This window comes from Lepus europaeus, chromosome 21 (genome assembly GCF_033115175.1).
Source record: "Lepus europaeus isolate LE1 chromosome 21, mLepTim1.pri, whole genome shotgun sequence".
NCBI lineage: Eukaryota > Metazoa > Chordata > Mammalia > Lagomorpha > Leporidae > Lepus > Lepus europaeus.
The window spans coordinates 6,097,763-6,116,889 of NC_084847.1; the positions used below are offsets into that span (position 1 = coordinate 6,097,763).

Below are 19,127 nucleotides of genomic sequence, written 5' to 3' on the forward strand. Positions count from 1 at the left end.
TTAAATGGATCATTACAACCCAATCTAGACAAGCAGAGGTAGGAGACTGAACCTGGCCAGGTAGAGGCAAATAGATGAGTTGGTGGAGGTGGAGGCGTTGAGTCCGGGAGTTATCTGGGGTGAGGGGAGGGGCTGCCTGGGAGAAGAAATGACCTGTGCAGAGGTGTGGGGGCGCAAGGCTGCACCATTGCTCCAGCAGCTTTGGCTCCAATTTCCTCACCTGCGGGTTGGCAGCAAAGTAGCAAAGTTTAGATGCTTTCTCCTCCCTGTCTCTAACAGGAAACACCCCTTCTAGACTTCTCCATGCCCTCAGGTGCCAGGAATGAGCCCGTGTGCTGAGGATGTCTGCAGGGGGAGCAGCTAGTGTTTGGACCCTGTGTCTACGATGCTGACCCTGGAGGATTCCAGATCCCACTTGAGAGTGGCTGTGTAGACATCTTGCCAGAATTTGGGGTGCAGGGGATTGTGGTACAGAAGGAGTGTTATGACAGTCTTTGGAAAGGATTCTGATTATCTAAGATTGATCTCTGTGACATGGAGCCCAGTAGCTGCCAGATACTGGTACGGGAAATAAATGACAAGGCTCTCTAGGTTTCGTGTTAGACTGCTATTCAACCTTCAAAGAACAGAGAGAGCAAACAAGAGAATATCTTCGACATAGCTTGCAAATGTATTTGGACTGTAGATGTACAAATTCCTGACTATAAACATTAGGCACAAAAAGGCACCCTCAAGAAAATTTGATTGGAAAAAGCACTGTTTTAGCAAAGAAAATAGAAATGGAGAGTTAATCTTTAAAACCATATTATGATTCAGTCCTATTCATTCATCTCTCTGAGGGCCAGATATTTTGCTCAGTGCTGGGGATCAAAAGATAAATATGATTAGGCTCTACCCAAGGGGATTTTGTAGCTTATGAGACCAAGATGTAAATAGAAAACTGTGATACAGCAGATAGAGAATGTACCAGGGAGATTTAAAAGGATAAGAGCATAGAAGAGGGAGTACTTAATCTACTCCTGTGGGCTCAGAAGAGGGTAGGTCACCTTTCGATGGGACAAAACCATATACCATTTGAGGATGAACCCCATGACCCTGCCAGCCTTCAACCCTATTGTATATAAAAGGTCAGTTTCTTTTTTTTTTAAAGGGATTTCTTTATTTACTTGGAAGTCAGAGTTACGCAGAGAGAGGAGTGGCAGAGAGAGAGGGAGAGAGAGAGGTCTTCTATCCACTTGTTCACTCCCCAGTTGACCGCAATGGCCAGAACTGTGCCAATTCAAAGCCAGGAGCCAGGATCTTCTTCCGGGTCTCCCTCACGGGTGCAGGGTCCCAAGGACTTGGGCCATCTTCTACTGCTTTCCCAGGCCTTAGTAGAGAGCGGGATAGGAAGAGGAGCAGCCGGGTCTCGAACTGGTGCCCATATGGGATGCCAGCACTGCAGCGGCGGCTTTACCTGCTATGCCACAGTGCCAGCCCCCAAAGGTCAGTTTCATACACTTTCACCTAACACTGGAGCAGGAGTGCCATAGAGGTTTCCTGTCCTCTGCTAACTCGATTTGCATAGCAGTGTTGACACGTGGCTGTGTTGAGAATGATCCTGATAGGAGGGCGTACTGTTGAAGATGGTTGATGATGGCTGCACTGGCTAAGGAGTGAGTAGATGTGGGTATACGCTGAGCCTTGTTTCTGTCCTTCAACTATAAGGAGTTGAGTAAGCAAGTTACAGAAGTCTAAGAAATACAGGAAGTCCCACGGTTGTTAAAAAAAAATGGCTTCTGGTGGATGATCTGCTTTGAGGACTGGAAGAGGGCAGACGGTGCGGTGCCAGGGCCTTGGGGGAAGGCTGTGTTGCTGCTGTTTTAGAGAGTGCTTTGAATGACCTTGCAAGCACTCTTCGTGTTGCTATTTCTACTTTATTATCTATTTGACTTTTTTAAACAAACACACTTTGCCCAAAAGGAATGCATGGAGGTGAAGGTGGTGCTTTTCTCTGCTGCTTTGTTTTCGCTGAGTTCAAAGCTCGCTTTTAAGAAAAGGTCGCAAGGCACTAATGGAGCAGACTGTGAGTACTTTGCAAATTAAATTGGAGACTTTTTTTTAGGTAAAGCAAAAACCATGTCCTGTGACTACATAGATTTTATTTTACAAAGGTCAGAATCTTTGCATGAAAATCATTTTTCTACTAAGAGAGCATTCAAAGAAGGGTCCAGTTTCTCAGAACCCACAGTGTACAGAAAATTAAGGCAGCTTCATTCTGCCGTGCCAGGGTTTAGATTTCCAGACAGATTCCGTGTTACATCCCAGTGGAATTCTGTAAATTGCATTGAGGATCTTGAAACTTGACCCGAGGGTCCTAACCATACAGTACTGAGGCATCCTCCGGGATGTGCTGTTGCTACAATTAGATCATTTTTCTTTTGAAAACCCAGCACCCCCAGAAACTGCATGGTTGAGAGATTTCTCAAAATCCACCTGCCAGGGGCCTGCTCTAGAAGATTCTGATTGGGTAGCTGTCCGTCTACCCTATAGAAACATCAATTCCTCTCTAAGGTTGCCAGGGATGAGTGGAATCACACAGATGACCTTTGCAGACTCACTCACAGGTACTTACTGATCCAGAGGTATTGCAGGGGCTGCTCAATGTCTTCTCTCATGGGTAACTTGCCTCCCTTAGGTTGATGTGAGACCCCAACCCCCTTTCTCTGCAGATTGGTTTGTTTGCTCTTTCGTCCTGTGACTATGCCACTTACCCACTAAAACTGGAAATACACACCGAGGAGAAAGCAGGCCACATGGAGGCTCATTTTTAGGTGCCATCGCCAACAGTTTTTAAATGAAGTAGAATGATCAGTTTAGCAAAGGTTGGACATGACCAAGGCCCTTCCAGACCCTTAATATGTTTGCTTCCAAGAGCAGGTCAGTTAATCTCACTCTTATATCCAAGGGCTGTTTGGAAGGGACAGGGGGATGTGGGATGACCCTTCTCCAGCTATGAGCATAGGATCCCAGAGGAAAAGTAAAAAGGACTGGTGCCCATTGCTTTGAGTTATTTCTCCCTGTGAAGGATCAAATGGAATTGTCAGAACTGGTGACAGGGCAAGGGTGAGATGGCTTAGGAATCTTAATGAAAGCTTTGTTGTTTTTCCTGGCAAGGAGGTACAGGGAATGGAGGGTAGGAGTGGAATTAAGAAGAGGCTTCTCGTGCTTGCCCTGGGATCCACCTGATTTGTCCCATAGCAGATCGGAGCACAGGGAAGGAGAGAGTCTTGTGAAGGGTGCCTGGTTTACCCTCACTTAAAGACATTAGAAGCTCTCCCTCTCTAAGTGGCAGAACTTAACTCCATCTGCAAGTTAAAATTCTGCTTTTCTTGATCTTGTGTGGAGGGGAGGGGAAGCGAGGTGGGAGGGGCTTGGGGATACAATAAGATTGGCCTGAACAGTCCCCTAGGGCAAGTCTGCAAAGAGGTAGGAAAGTTGGCTGTCCCTGGGCGTGCACCTGTCAGGCAGGCTTCCTTCTGTGCGCTTGCTTTCCTGTAGTGGATTATGACAGAGAGATTCAAAAACAAACGGGGGCGGGTGACCTTTCCCAGCCGGGGAAGTCAACAGAAACCACAGGAAGGCACTTCCCTCTTCAGTAATGGGCTTAAGATGCCTCGGAAGTCTCCCTCACTCTTTGCAAAGTCTCCGAGTTGGAGCTCTGCAGCCACAGTGGCACAGAATTGACACCATGACGATCCCTGACCCTGGCCATCCTTGGAGTGGGCGGTTGTTCAAAACATGGCATAGATTGAGATGTCTCAGGACGGCTCTTCCCTGCCGGAAAATTCCATTTTGCAAGGATAAGCCCAGTGCCCTTTGCTTTAAATCAGGCGGAGGCAAATCGCCGCTGCAATGCGGCCGTGGCCTGCAGCTTAGTTTCACAGCCTTCCCAGCTGGGTGGCAGAGAGCTGTGGGGACAAAGTTTGAAATGCAAGAGCCCAGAATCGTCCCCTCCAGTGTCCACAGTGGGTCCGGGGTGGGCCACGGGGGATGGCAAAAGCCACAGTGCTTTCTTCCCTGCCTTATTCCTGTTCTTCCTCTGATAAAATGATTCAAAAAGTCTGAAGCTTAGGGGGAAGAAAGGTCGTTGCTAAACAAATCCGTGCATACGTGTCCTGTTTATCAAGTGGTCATTGCCCGCCAGCCCCGCCCAAGGGCACGTCTGCAGTTGTATGAGTCGCAGCCCATTTTGGAGGTAGGTATATTGATCCTTGTTTTCCATGTAGGAATGTTGAGGCACAAAGAGGTACAGGGACTTACCCAGGTCACACAGCAAAGTGGTGCTTGAGTCAGGCTTACCGTCAGTTCTCTCCCACATTTCTGATGTTCCCTTTGGAGTAGGCCATGGTGCTTCAGATCCTGATCTGAGACTGGCTGGGGCAGCCAGAAGCCACCACTTAACAGCTAGGGGAGAAGTGGTGCCGTGTGACTGATGGAGCGCAGGGTGGATGTCCATGGATTCCCTCTGGCTAAGTCAAGAGGCTTCCTTGGGTGTCCCTGTCTGGGCTCTGGGATGTAGTTGTGTTTCCATTTCTTTGCCTTTCTCGTTTGGTTTTCTGTGATCACTCTGAGGTGTAGCATGCCTGTTCCCAAACCAGATACCATCTCTCTCTCTCTTTCGTAGGCACCGTGCTGTTGTGCCAGGCAAACCAGGAGGGATCCTCCATGTACAGTGCCCCCAGTTCACTTGTATATACTTCCGCAAGTAAGCCCACTGTCGTGGCTCGTTTTGTTTTATGACCTCAATCTGCGTCAAGTCACCTTCCCTGCCTGTCTGTCCTTGTCCCCTCCTCCCCGCTCCTGTGTGCCTCTCGACCTGGTGGAGTTGATGTCATAAGCATGTGTGTGTTCCCCTGTGGCTGTAGCATCTGAATCCCTCTGCTCATTCCCCTCTACATCTGAACCCTCATTTCCCAGACATCCCAGCCATTCCTTGTTGGCCGGGGGGGGGGGGGGGGGGGGGGGTCCGATGGATGGGATGTGGGCGTTGGGTTGTGGGGAGGGGGAGGGGTGAATGGGATTCTCTGGCTCGTTGGCTGCCTTCTGTTCACAGCTTTGCAAATAACGTCGTCTAAGTAAAACCTACAGGCCATCCTAATGGCACCCTAGCCTAGCGAAAGGTGCTCGTCAGTATTAAGCATAAATACGTCCCGGTGGGAAATATGGCTTGCCCATAGCTCGTGCTCTGTTCCTTGTGGAAGGATTGCACTGAGGAGAGAGAGGAGAGCAAAAAATGTGGTTTCTCCCCCATTTAATTGGAGCAAAAACAACAATACAAAGTTGCCTTTCGAAAATAAGGCTGCTTTGATACGTGGAAATACTCATATAGTTGAGGGAGGAGACAGCCATAGATACGGAAGAGAGATCAGAACTCTCGTGGAAGAACCAGAGTCCCCTGCCTGGGGTGCATGCTTCAGCCCCTCCCCAGTTCCCAGGCAGGTTGAAAAATCAAATCTCCAACTGACTCCGCGGAGGTCTCCCAGATGGTTTGCCCCACCTCAGAGAGCCTCCCAACCAGCGCTGAGATCTGATCAACCATGTGTGTACCGCCCATGAAACTGGCACAGCAAAGTGAGTCGTCATCAGGTCCAGGCTCAGAAGTGAGTCTGGGGGCCCTGAGCGAGGGTGAGTGGGCTGCTTCTGAGATGGGCAGGAGGAAGAAGGAGCAGGCCCCAGAGGTCCCAGGCTGCAGGGTGTCCATGGGATGAGAGACAGGGGCGAGGCCTCACGCTCGGGCCCGAACCACGCATTCAGTTCTCACAGTGCAAGGCTGAATCAAGCCTTCTCGCTTGTGTTGTGAGCAGCCACAGGGACCATGGCTGTGACGTCCAGGGCAGACCTACAGGTCCCCGAAATCTGCCGGACTTGGGGACCATCGGATTGCTCCTGAGCAGAGTGAGGTCTTGGGACAAAAATGAAATGCATGGTGTATTTGTTTTCTGTGCCCCTGGGAAGCCAGAATCTAACCATACTGGCGAGAAGTGTCCCGGTTGGGCTGCTGGGCATGTGTGTATACCTGGGACTGTCACACGTGTCCACAGGCTCCGCCTGTTCGCTCTGTTCAAAGCCTGCACCAGGTAGGTATTAAAATGCTTGCTTTTCAGCAAGGTGGCTTAGAGCCCTTGAGTAGAGTGAGTCGCCCAGGGTCTCACTGCCAGGATGTGGTCGATGTGTTTCTTGAACTTAGGGAAATGACCCAACCTTCAGCTGCTTTGGGGTGTCTATTTGACTCCAAATCCCATAATTATTTTGGGTACTTGCTCTTCCTCTTTCTCCATATATGAAATTTTCTGGAAGAGAGTGGTGGTTAAGAAAATCCCCATGGGATTGAGCCCCGGTGTACTCTTTGGTTGTTTCTCGAACATTACTCTGTAGAACTGTCCGGGATGAGATCTTCTGTTCCTGTGCCATCCAGCACAGTGTGGGGGAACGGAGACATCGGATGATTATTTTAATTAATGCAGCATCAGTTAGCCACATGGAGCTCCTGGGTACCCTGTTGGACAAATACGGCTTTGCAGAACTATGACATATTTATATGAGGAGATTTCAGAGAATTCATGGAAAATGCACTTGGAAATAGGGCTATTTCATTTGTAGACATGGTTTTGGAATCCATGTGTATTTTTCATAATATACATTTTTTATATGTTATGGAAAAATTTATACTGAAACTTTTTTGTACCAAAATAAACTTATACTTGGAAATTTTAAAAGGATTTACTTACTTATTTGAAAGAGCTAAAGGGAGAGGAGGAGAAAGAGAATGGGAGCTTCCACCTGCTGGTTCACTCCCCAAGTGGCTGTAATGGCCAGATTGAACCAGTCTGATGCCAGGAGCCAGGCATTCCATCCAGGTCTCCCATATGGTTGGAGGGGGGCCTAAGTGTTTGTAGCATCCTCTGCTGCCTTCCCAGGTGCATTTGCAGGAGCTGGATCAGAAGTGGAGCAGCCAGCACCAAAGACGACATGTGGGTGTCACAGGCGGCAGCGTGTCCCAGTGCGACACAATGCCCGCCCCATTCATACTTTTGATTCCATGTTTCTGTGAACTTTGTTCTTTCGTATTTGAGTTTTCTTTATAGAAGCGAACAAATTAACTCTGATTTGTGCTGCTTTGAAGTGACAGAGCTATTCTAAAGACCTCAGGGGACAGCTTGTGTCTTGCCTATGAGACGTGGGGATGTTGTACCAATTCTCCATGCTGGAGTAGCTGAAGCATGCGAAAACGATAGATGGTCTGGTGCAGAGATCAGCAAACCAGGGAGACAGAGGGTGTCCTCTTCGGTTAGGCCTGTGCACTAGTGGTGGTGCATAGACCTTCCAAGGACTGTAAAGGCAAACGCAACGGAAATCAAGAAGAATGTTGGATGGAGACACTTTTCACAATCTAAAACATTAACGAATTGACTCTTTACAGCATGTGCCAATCTGGGATATAAGAGTCCATTGTGTTCAAGACCCAAGGTAACAACATCCCTTCACTGTCTCTAATGATGCTCTTTGTTCTCAGGTTAAAGGTAGAAATTCATAATGACAGAAACTGAATGGACAGCCAATATTCTTCCTTTTAAAATGACAGCATCAGGTTGCCCAAGTATGTTCCATCTTGTTATTTTCATTTTCTTAAAGATTTATTTATGTATTTGAGAGGTAGAGTTACAGACAGAGGGAGAGACAGAAAGGTCTTCCGTCCACTGTTTCACTCCCCAAATGGCCACAATGGCCGAAGCTACACCAATCAAAAGCCAGGAGCCACGAGCTTCTTCTGGGTCTCCCACGCAGGTACAGGGGCCCGGGCCCAAGGACTTAGGCTTTCTTCTACTGCTTTCCCAGGCCAAGGCAGAGAGCTATATGGGAAGAGGAGCAGCTGGGACTAGAACCGGTGCCCATATGGGATGCCGGCACCAGAAGCGGAGGATTAACCTACTGCGCCACAGCACCAACCCCTGTTACTTTAATTTATGAACATACCATGTGCCATACATGAAAATATGTGAATGACATCATGATATTCTGTTTAGTTCTCTTAAATCTGCTCTCCCTCACTGAATACTTAGGTTCATAGCCATGCCCTTTTATATAACAGTTTTAAAATATGAATGGCTTGTCATATCTCTGTTACATTAAGTAGTTTCTTATGGTAAGAAACTTAAGTGGTGGCATTCAGCTTGGTAGGCTCGGTCACTAATCTGTCGTGGTGAACAGTGTTGAGACCTGTCCCTCTCCATCTGAGTGGCCAGAGTTCTAGTTCTTTGAAGTAACTCCATCCTGTGGTTGTATAGTGATGCTGAAAGTACGAGTTGTCTGCTCTTTGCCTCTCCTTTTTACGTTTTGGTCCAGCCTGTTTACAGGTAGCTGACTTCTTTGCAATATCCATTTTGCATTTTCTCTTAGAGTTTAAGGTCCACATTCTGGTACATTGTCACACTCCATTTCCTTAAGCAATTTAACCAGCACGTAAAGCATAATTCTTGTGCACCCACCCACCCACCCACACACACACATACGCATGTGCACACACAGGTTCATCCATGCTTCCCTCTGCCCCTTCTCCTGATTTATGAAGGCTGAGTCACATGTCTTGTCTTGGGGAATTGGTAGGTGCAGTCTTTCTTTGTCTAAGCATCCAGTCGTCTTCCCCAAAGCAGAGGCTCTCTCCTCAAAGTCTTCATGGATGCTCTTGGTTCTTAGCCTGGAAATGTGTGTGCTGCTCGTTTCTAACAGTTGTGCTTCTGAAGAAAGATGTATGTAAGTAAATGTTTTTGTAAATCAGATCCTACATGTCTGATGAATTCCAAGATTATGCTGTTTTTGTTGTTGTTTTTTTTTCCTATAGGTATTTAGCAGGCCATGGAATTTTTTTAGATTTAAATTGCCCCTCTTCCTAGCCATGTAGCTAGTAATCTGTAAATAACAACCTTAAATGCAGTAGGGAAAATGGTTTTTAAAGGAACCCTGCTGGATAAATCTGTAATGAAAATAATTCCTACTGAAGTTATATAGTCTTTAAGATGCATTTTTGCATAATGGCTTTTTTCACCCTTAAGTGAGTCATCCTCTCCTATGACCCAGGGCCCACGAATACATTAAGAGGAATATTTCTCTCCTGACTTCGTATCAGTACAACATAATTTCATAGATTATCCCATCTCACCTCAGTTTGTCTCGCTCATCTCCAAACTTTCTGCTGGTTCCAGATGTGCCATGGGACATCAAATATTCTCTTACATGTCCTAATGAATCTCTCTGGTTCAGAGGATAAAATAAAACTCCTTTCTACCCGACTTCAGGGAAGTCAGCAAAATACCTGCGGAAAACATTACTATTAATATTTTTGAAAATTTATTTGAAAGAGTTACAGAGAGAGGTATACCATCTGCTGGTTCACTCCCCAAATGGCTTCAGTGGCCAGAGCTGAGCCAGTCCAGAACCAGGAGCTGGGAGCTTCCTCAGGTCTCTCACATGGGTGCAGGGGCCCAAGGACTTGGACCATCATCTGCTGCCTCCCAGGCACATTAGCAGGGAGATGGATCAGAAGTGGAGCAGCCAGGACTGGAACCAGCACCCATATGTGATGCCAGCACTACGGGCTGGGGCTTCAACCCTCTGTGCCACAGCGTCAACCCCAACTATTAATATTTTTGAAGAAGCTTTGAATCCCAAACATTGTGACCCTTTGAAAAGGAGGTTTGGTAAGTGTAGGGCCCAGCCGATGGCCCACTAGAAAGTGGTCCATAGCCCCAGCCTATCGCCCACCCCATTCCCAGGTCAGCTCATCTTGTCCAGGGGAAAGTTGCTAACTGTGATACCATCAGAGCCATTTGCACTCAGTGGAAACTAACATCAGATAGGACGGGAAAGAACATACCACACCTCCTCCAGATGGGATCATGACTTCTGCTGTTTCTGATTCCGATTAGCGAAGAGAGCTGTCACTCCTCTTACCTGCATCAGAAGTAGGTATTTCCAGAAGCAGATAAAATGTCCGTTTTATTTTGTGTTTGTCACTGTTGCATGAATAGATTTTAAATGACAAAAGTGGCATGTGCCCTTTGTGAGCAGTTACGCACAGAAGCACACGCAGTTGGAATGATGCAGTTGAAATAAACCCACTTGATCCAATAGCTGGTAAACTTAAAGGATCTGTGTGAACTCCAGCTAAGCATCTTTGCACACTTTGTCGTTGGAAGTTCAAAGTAGGACATACATACGTGCAGTGGGGGAGGTGTGCTGTAGTTAGATTTTATGCAAAGGAGAGTATACCTAAAGAGATGATGTGCACAAGACGCATTTTCATCATGTGTAGTTTACCTGATAACACGGTGTGACACCTCCCATTCAGCCCTTTTGATGCTTGCATGGTGTTCCATGAAGTAGATGTTTTATTTGATAATTTTTAAAAATTTATTTGCTTATTAGAAAGGCAGAGTGACAGTGCGAGAGAGAGAGCAGAGTATGTGTGTGTGCGCACACATGTCATCTTCCATCCACTGGTTCTTCCCCCAAATGCCCACGTCAGCCGGGGCTGGGCCAGGCTAAAGCCGGGAGCCAGGAACTCCATGCTAGTCTCCCCTGTGGGTGGCAGGAACTCAAGGACTTGGGCCGTCATCTGCTGCCTTCCCAGATACGTTAACAGGAGGCTGAATCAGAAGCAGCATGGCCAGGATTCAAACCAGGCATCTCTGGTATGGGGAATGGGCATCCCACACCGTGGCCTAACGTCTGTCTGGCCCTGTTCATCCGCTCTTCATCCTCACTCGAGAGACCTCATTGATGTGCCCTCCAGGAAGGCAGGTGTGGGCATCTCCCTGCTGTGTGTGCTCACATTCTACTCCTTCCTTCCCAAACACAGGCCTGCTGGTTCCCCACCAGCGTTCTTGCCGGCACCGACACGGCTTTGCATTCTTCAATTCTGCAAGTTCTGTGGGTTAAAAAAATAACATCTCGGTCTCTTCTCATTGACACTGCCTTTCTCATAGTTCTCCGTGTTGTTTTTCCCATATTTGATGGCCATTCATGAATTTCCAATATGCATGTTCCTATCTTTTGAGTGTTTCTCATATTAGGGTTACTTCCCATATAAGAGACACTTGCTCAGCAAGAGGAATAATCTGTTGGGTAACAGAGACGTGGCACACGTGTTCCTTATTCTGATTTGTCTCCGTCCTGCTACCCATTTTTAATTACAGAGGCCAGTGTGTCTGTGTTTTTGTTCCCAGGTTTACTTATCACTTCGGGTGACAGGAGTCCCTGTGGGGAACACGTTCTCTTGAGCGTTATATTGTTCTACTTGGGCATCCACAGCAGAATACCACTGGGTGACATCTACCCCAGACATTGATTTTCCCACAGTTCCAGAGGCTGGAAGTGGAGGTCAGGGTACCAGCATGGCTGGGTTGTGGCGAGGGCTCTCCTGCTGCGCAGGTCACTTTCTCTTTGTATCTTCATGCAGCAGAGAGTGAGAGTTCAAGTACTGGTTTCTCCTTCTGGTAGGATACAAAGCCCATCATGAGGCTCTACCCTTGTGATGTCCTGTAAACCTAACCACCCACACACACATACATACACACGTACACACATACACACATACATATAAACATACACATACACACGTACATATAAACATACACACATGTACATATACATACACATAAACATACATACACATACACATAAACACACATATGCATGCACACACACACACACCCCAAGTCCCCATCACATTGGGGGATTAGAGCTTCAGCATGTGAATTGGAGGGAGAGGCCCACAATTCAGTCCGCAGCCAGGTCTCGGTGCAGGAGTGACAGTTTGATTCGTCAAGGGCCAGAAAAGCATTTCCCAGCAAAGATCTGTGCCAGCTTCCTGGTGCCTCTCCATGCCAGTGAGCATAGTTTCAGTTACATGGAAGTCACAGCGGAGCATAAAGGCACATCAGGACAAATCCTAACGGTAACGGGAGATGAACGTTCATGCCCCTTGAAGTTTTCACCCTTGGTCCATCCGCTTCCAAGGTGACATCACAGGCAAATGCTGAGATCCTAAACATGATCAAAATGCAAAATCAATTCATGGCTCTTCACTTCTGTGAAACTCAAGGGCAAACGGTAGTGGCATAGTTTTAATTGATATATTGATTGCAGATTTTATGGAAGTAATTGTGTAGAATTCATAAAACAGTGATTTAGGTGGCAGAAGTATACATAAATCAGCCGCCTCTGCTCTACTTTGGGGTAATTGATAGAACTTCCATTGGTTTCTGTAATTAAAATGAGGGCCTAAATTAATTTATAGCTTCCCTGGTCTTCCGCCCAGTTCAGAACACAGCAGCAGGTTGAGCTGGGTTAACAAACAGGTGCTGGTTTGAAGAGCTGTGTCGTCCTTCTCCCTCCCTTGCCAGTGACACACAGAGCTTCCTAGTCTGCCACAATGATGACTTTTTGTAGTATTTTCATGAAGTGTCGCTTAAAATAAAAGTAATGCAGTGCTGGGACTAGGATTGAAAGGGAGGCATGCCAGACAAAATTTAAATGGGTGCTAAAAATGCAAAAATGCAGCAAACTGCATTCATACAATATTTTCAAACATGATGAAGAGATCCATGATAAACAAAACATCAGAAGTCTCTGAGAAGACAGGACGGGTGTGGTTAGTGTTTTCTTTTAGAACCTTAAGATCCAGTAAAACTCATTGTGACATTTTATTTCTGATTAACACATAAAAACTGTGTGTGTGTACGTGATATCGTGTGATGCGTCTGTACATATGCACACTGCATTAATGTTCAATCAATGGAAACATTCCTCTTCAAGTTGTAATAGTGTGCTCCATGGATTTTATACACACACACACACACATTTAAATGTCATTAGGGGCATATGTTTGGCCTAGTGGTTAAGACTCCCACATCCCATATCTAAGCACTTGGGTTAACTAATGTAGGCCCAGTAAGCAGGAAGTGATGGCTCAAGCAATTGGGTTTCAGCCACCCCCATGGGAGAAATGGTTTAAGTCCCCTTCCTACTTCCCTGACTCTGTTTCTTTGCCTCTCAAATAGATTAAGAATGATTTTTAATTAAATTTCCTGCACAGGTTGGCATTTAGCACAGTGGATGAAGCACAACTTGGGCTGCCTCTGTCCCATACTAGAGTGCTTAGGTTAGAGTCCTGGCTCCACTTCTGACTCTAGATCCTGCTAATGTGTACCCTGGGATATAGCAGTGATGGCTAAAGTCGTTGGGTGCTTGTCACCCATGTGGGAGACCTGGATGAACTTTTGGATTCTCAGATTCAGTTTGGCCTAGTTCTTGCTGTTGCTGGCATTTGGAAAGAGAATCAGTAGATAGAAGATCGTTCTGTGTGTCTCTCATCTTTCAAATAAATAAAAAATTAGCAATTGCCATAAAGCATGACTTTCCAGTTTTTATTTATTTTTTTTTTATTTCTGAGACAGACATATCCCATTTTCTGTAATATACTCTGAATGTCCATCCACAATGGCTGGGGTTGGGCTAGACAGAAGCTGGGCGTCAGGAACTCGTGACACCACCGTTTGGCATTGTAAACACATACCTTGACGTCTGAGATCCCGTGTCCATCACTGAACTCACAGATGGACATCTTTTGATAGCCTCTGCTGTGCCTCCTGGTTGACCTTCGCTCTGTCCTGGCACGTGCTTGTTTCAGTGGTTAGTGATCATCCACAATTGGACACAGTGGTCCTGCAACCACCCATCAATTGTAAACTCCAGAGATGACTCTTTTTTTATTTTATTTTTTATATGAATACTTTGTTTCCCCAAAGCAACATTTTATTTAAGGAGTACAAATTTCATAAATACAACTGTAGGAATATAGTCATTCTTTCCATCATACTGATCCTCCAGCCACACTCTCACCCCTCCTCCTCCTCTTCCCTCTCCCATTTCCAGTCCCATTCAGCATTAAAATTAATTTTCAATTATACACAGAAGACAAACTCTAATACTAAGATTTCAACAATTTGCGTGTGCACACATATACAAATTGAGAACTGGTTTTACAGTTAACTGTCAGTACAACTCAGTGAGGACAGAAGTTCTGCATGGGGAGTTCGTGCACAGTGACTCCTGTTGTTAATTTAACAATTAAAACTCTTATGTATGGCTCCAGTGATCACCCAAGGCTCTTGACATGTGCTGATATGGATCTGGAAGCCTTTTGAATCACAAATTTTGTCAGTATTTAGACAAAGCCGTAAACATAGTGGAAGTTCTCTTCTCCCTTCAGAGAAAAGTACATCCTTCTTTGATGACCACTTCTTTCTGCTGGGGTCTTACAGAGATCCTTCATAAAGGACATTTTTGCCACAGTGTCTTGGCTTTCCATGCCTGAAATGCTCTCATGGGCTTTTCAGCCAGACCAGAATGCCTTAAGGGCTGATTCTGAGGTCAGAGTGGGTTTTAAGGCGATTGTCATTCTATGAGTCTGTGGTGTGGACTGCTTCTCATGTTGGAACATTCTCTCTCTCTTTTTTTTTTTTTTTTTTGACAGGCAGAGTGGACAGTGAGAGAGAGACAGAGAGAAAGGTCTTCCTTTGCCATTGGTTCACCCTCCAATGGCTGCTGCGGCTGGCACACTGCGGCCAGTGCACTGCGCTGATCCGAAGCCAGGAGCCAGGTGCTTCTCCTGGTCCCCCATGGGGTGCAGGGCCCAAGCACTTGGGCCATCCTCCACTGCACTCCCAGGCCACAGCAGAGAGCTGGCCTGGAAGAGGCTGCAACCAGGACAGAATCCGGTGCCCCGACCGGGACTAGAATCTGGTGTGCCGGCACCGCAAGGCAGAGGATTAGCCTATTGAGCTGCGGCACCGGCCAACATTCTCTTTTTTAATTCTATCTATTATTATTACCAGACACTTGATCTTATTTATATGATCCCTCTAATACCTGATCCTATCTGTATGATCACTTTAACATTTAATATGGTCACTTTAACACTTTTTTTGGATTTTTTAAAAAAAATTTTTAAGGAACACAAATTTCATAAGCACAACATTAGGATATTCTTCCTACCATATCAGCTCTCTCACCCACACTCCCACCCCTCCTCCTTCACCTCCTCCCCCTCACCCTGCCCCCTTGCCAGTCCCATTCTCATTAAGATTCATTTTTAATTAACTTTGTACACAGAAGACCAACACCAAGTAAAGATTTCAACAATTTGCACACGCACACACACACACAACCATTTGAGAACTGGTTTTGCAGCCAACTCTCAATACAACTCCTTGAGGACAGAGGTCCTCCATGCAGAGTTAGCGCACAGTGAGTCTTGTTGTTAACAATTAACGCTCTTTATGTATGATGTCAGTGGTCACCCAAGGCTCTTGAAATGAGCTGCCCAGGCTATGGAACTCTTTTGAGTCCACACACTCCATTAGTATTTGGACAATGCCATAAGCAAAGTAGAAGTTCTCTCCTCCCTTTAGAGAAAAGTACGTCCTTCTTAGATGGCCCCTTCTTTCCACTGCGGTCTCACTCATAAGAGATCCTTTATGTGGAACATTTTTTGCCACAGTGTCTTGGCTTTCCATGCCTGAAATGCTCCTGTGGGCATTTCAGCCATACCAGAACTCTTAAGGGCTGATTCTGAGGTCAGAGTGTTACTTAAAGCAGTTGTCATTATATGAGACTGCTGTGTGGACTGCTTCCCATGTTGGACATTCTCACCTTTTTAATTCTATGTATTATTATTGCCCGGCACTTTATCCTATTTATATGATCTCTTTACCACTTAATCCTATCTGTGTCTTCACTTTAACGCTTAATATGAACACTTTAACAATTAAGATGGCATTTTTGCCACCAATTTTAATGATAGAGTCCCATGACAAGTGTTTAAACTGTACTCTTAGAAGAAAGTCCATAGGAATTTATGCAGAACTATACAGCTTCGCAGTTAAAAACATACTACTCCCTCTCTCATTCCCACTCTTACGTTTTGCTAAGATCTGTTTACAATTAACTTTATACACATATGATTAACTCTGTTAAGAGTTCAGCAAATAGTATGAAGAAGAAAAAAGACGAAAAAACAAAGAAAATGAAACTATTCCTCAATAGTCAAGACAAAGGCATCTCAAGTCATCCCTTTTCAAAGTGTCAATTCCACTTCTACAGATTTTGTTTTCGGTGCTCTATTCTCACATATCAGGGATAACATATAATATCTTTCCCTTTGCAACTGGCTTATTTCACTAAGTGTGATGTTTTCCAGATTCATTTATTTTGTTGCAAATAACTGGATTTCATTTTTTTAATGCCATGTAGTAATCCGTTGTGTACACATCCCGTAATTTCTTTATCCAGTCTTTGGTTGATGGGCATTTAGGTTAATTCCATGTCTTAGCTATTGTAAATTTAGCTGCAGTAAATATGTTTGTGCAAATAGTTCTTTGGTTTACTGATTTCATTTCCCTTAGATAAATTCCCAGGGGTAGGCTGGGTCATATGGTAGGTCTTATTCAGATTTTTGAGGTATCTCCATACTGTCTTCCACAGTGGCTTTACCAGCTTACGTTCCCAACAACAGTGGATTAGGGTACCTTTTTCCCAACATCCTCGCCAGCAGTTGTTTGTGGATTTTTGTATGAAAGCCATTCTAACTGGGGTGAGGTGAAACCTCATTGTGGTTTTTATTTGCATTTCCCTGACACCTAGTGATCCTGAACATTTTTTCATGTGTCTGTTGGCCATTTGGATTTCCTCTTTTGAAAAATATCTGTTTAAGTCCTTGGCCCATCTCTTAAGTGGATTGTTAGTTTTGGTGTTGGTGTTGAGTTTCTTGATCTCTTGTAGGTTCTGGTTATTAATCCTTTATCAGTTGCATAATTTGCAAATAATTTCTCCTATTCTGTTGGTTGCCAGTTCACTTTCCTGTTTCTTTTGCCATAAAGAAACTTCTCAATTTGAGGCAATCCCATTTGTTAATTTTGTTTTTGTCTGCCTGAGCCTCTGGGGGTCTTTTCCAATAAGTTATTGCCTGTGTTAATGTCTTGCAGGGTTTCCCCAGTGGTCTCTAATAATTTGATAGTGTCAATAATCAATTTAGATCTTTAATCCATGTTGAGTGCATTTTTCTGTAAGGTGTAAGGTAGGGGTCTTGCTTCATACTTCTGCATGTGGAAATCCAGTTTTCCCAGCATCATTTGTTGAAAAAACTGTCCTTGCTCCAGGGCTTGGTTAGCTCCTTGGTCAAATATAAATTGGTAATAGATGTTTGAATTGAATTCTGGTGTTGGTGTTGTGTTCCATTGGTCTATCCTTCTATTTTTGTACCAGTACCAGGCTGTTTTGTTTATAGCTGCCCTGTATTATGCCTTGAAGTCTGGTATTGCGATGACTCCAGCTTTGTTTTTGTTGTACAAGATTGCTTTTGCTATTCAAGGTCTCCTGTGCTTCCATATGAAATTCAACATCATTTTGTTTTTTGATCTGAGAAGAATGTCTTTGGTATTTTGATTGGTATAACATTGAATCTGTAAATTGCTTTTGGAAGAATGGACATTTTGATGATATTGGTTCTTCCAAACCATGAACATGGCAGATTTTCCCAGTTTTTGTATCTTCTATTTCTTTCTTTAATGTTGTGTAATTCTCATTGTAGAGATCTTTGACATCCTTGGGTAAATATATTTCAAGGTATTTGATTTATTTTTGTAGCTGTTGTGAATGGGATTGATCTTTGAAATTCTTTCTCAGTTATGGCATTATCTGCATATGCACAGGCTGTTGATTTCTGTGTATTGACTTTATATCCTGCTACATTAGCAAACTCTTCTAAGAGTTCCAATAGTCTTTTAGTGGAGTCTTGGATCTCTTGTTTATAGAATCATGTCATCTGTAAATAGGGATAGTTTGACTTCCTCCTTCCTAATTTATATCCCTTTGATTTCTTTTTCTTGCCTAATGGCTTTGGCTAAAACTTCCAGGACTATATTGAATAGCAATGCTGAGAATTGGCATCCCTGTCTGGTATCGAATCTCAATGGGAATGCTTCCAACTTTCCCCCATTCAATAGGATGCTGGCTGTGGGTTTTTCATAAATTGCCTTGATTGTGTTGAGGAATGTTCCCTCTATACCCAATTTCCTTAGAATTTTCATTATGGAAGGATATCATATTTTATCAAATGCTTTCTCTGCATCTATTGAGATGATCACATGTTTTTTGTTCAGCAGATTGTTAATGTGATGTATCACGTTGATTGATTTGCGAATGTTGTAACATCCCTGAATACCAGAGATAAAGCCCACTTGGTCTGAGTAAATGATCTTTCTGATGTGTTGCTGGATTCTCTATTGGCAAAAATTGTGTAGAGGATTTTTGCATTTCTGTTCATCAGGGAAATTGGTCTTTAATTCTCTTTCTCTGTCAAATCTCTTTCCTGTTTAGGAATTAAGGTGATGCTGGCTTCATAGAAAGAATTTAGGAGGATTCTCTCCCTTTCAATTGTTTTGAATAACTTGAGAAGAATTGGAGTTAATTCTTCTTTAAATGTCTGGTAGAATTCAGCAGTGAAACCATCTGGTCCTGGGCTTTTTTTTATTGGGAGGACCTTTACTATTGTTTTAATTTCCATCTTGGTTATGGGTCTGTTTAGGTTTTCTATGTATTTATGGCTTAATTTAGGTAGGTTGTATGTGTTCAGGAATCTGTTTCTTTTAGGTTTGCAAGTTTTTTGGCATACAGAGCTTTGTAGTAATTTCTGATGGTTCTGTTTATTTCTGTTGTGTCTGTTGCTGTGTTTCCTTTTCATCTCTAATTTTATTGATTTGGGCCTTCTCTCTCCTTTTTTTTTTTTGGTTAGTTGGGCCAATGGTGTGTCAATTTTGTTTATTTTTTCAAAAAATTAGCTCTTTGTTTTGCTGATCTTTTGTATTTTTTATTCAATTTTTTAATTTCTTCTCTAATTTTAATTATTTCTTTTCTCCTACTAGTTTTGGTTTTGGTTTGCTGTTGTTTTTCTAGATCCTTGAGATGTATTGATAGCTCATTTATTTGGTGCCTTTCCAATTTCTCAATGTAGCGCCTATTGCTTTAAA

General features: G+C 44.3%; 1 protein-coding gene across 2 annotated transcripts in view; it reads left to right on the forward strand.

Annotated features, from left to right (window-relative positions):
- Nucleotides 1-19,127, forward strand: part of RBFOX1 (RNA binding fox-1 homolog 1) — a 364,369-nt gene that overhangs the window by 275,703 nt on the left and 69,539 nt on the right. For both annotated transcript variants that reach the window (XM_062180761.1, XM_062180760.1), the window contains exon 8: nt 4,667-4,747. In XM_062180761.1, the coding sequence (XP_062036745.1) occupies nt 4,667-4,747 (81 nt within the window). The remainder of the gene's footprint in view (nt 1-4,666; nt 4,748-19,127) is intronic.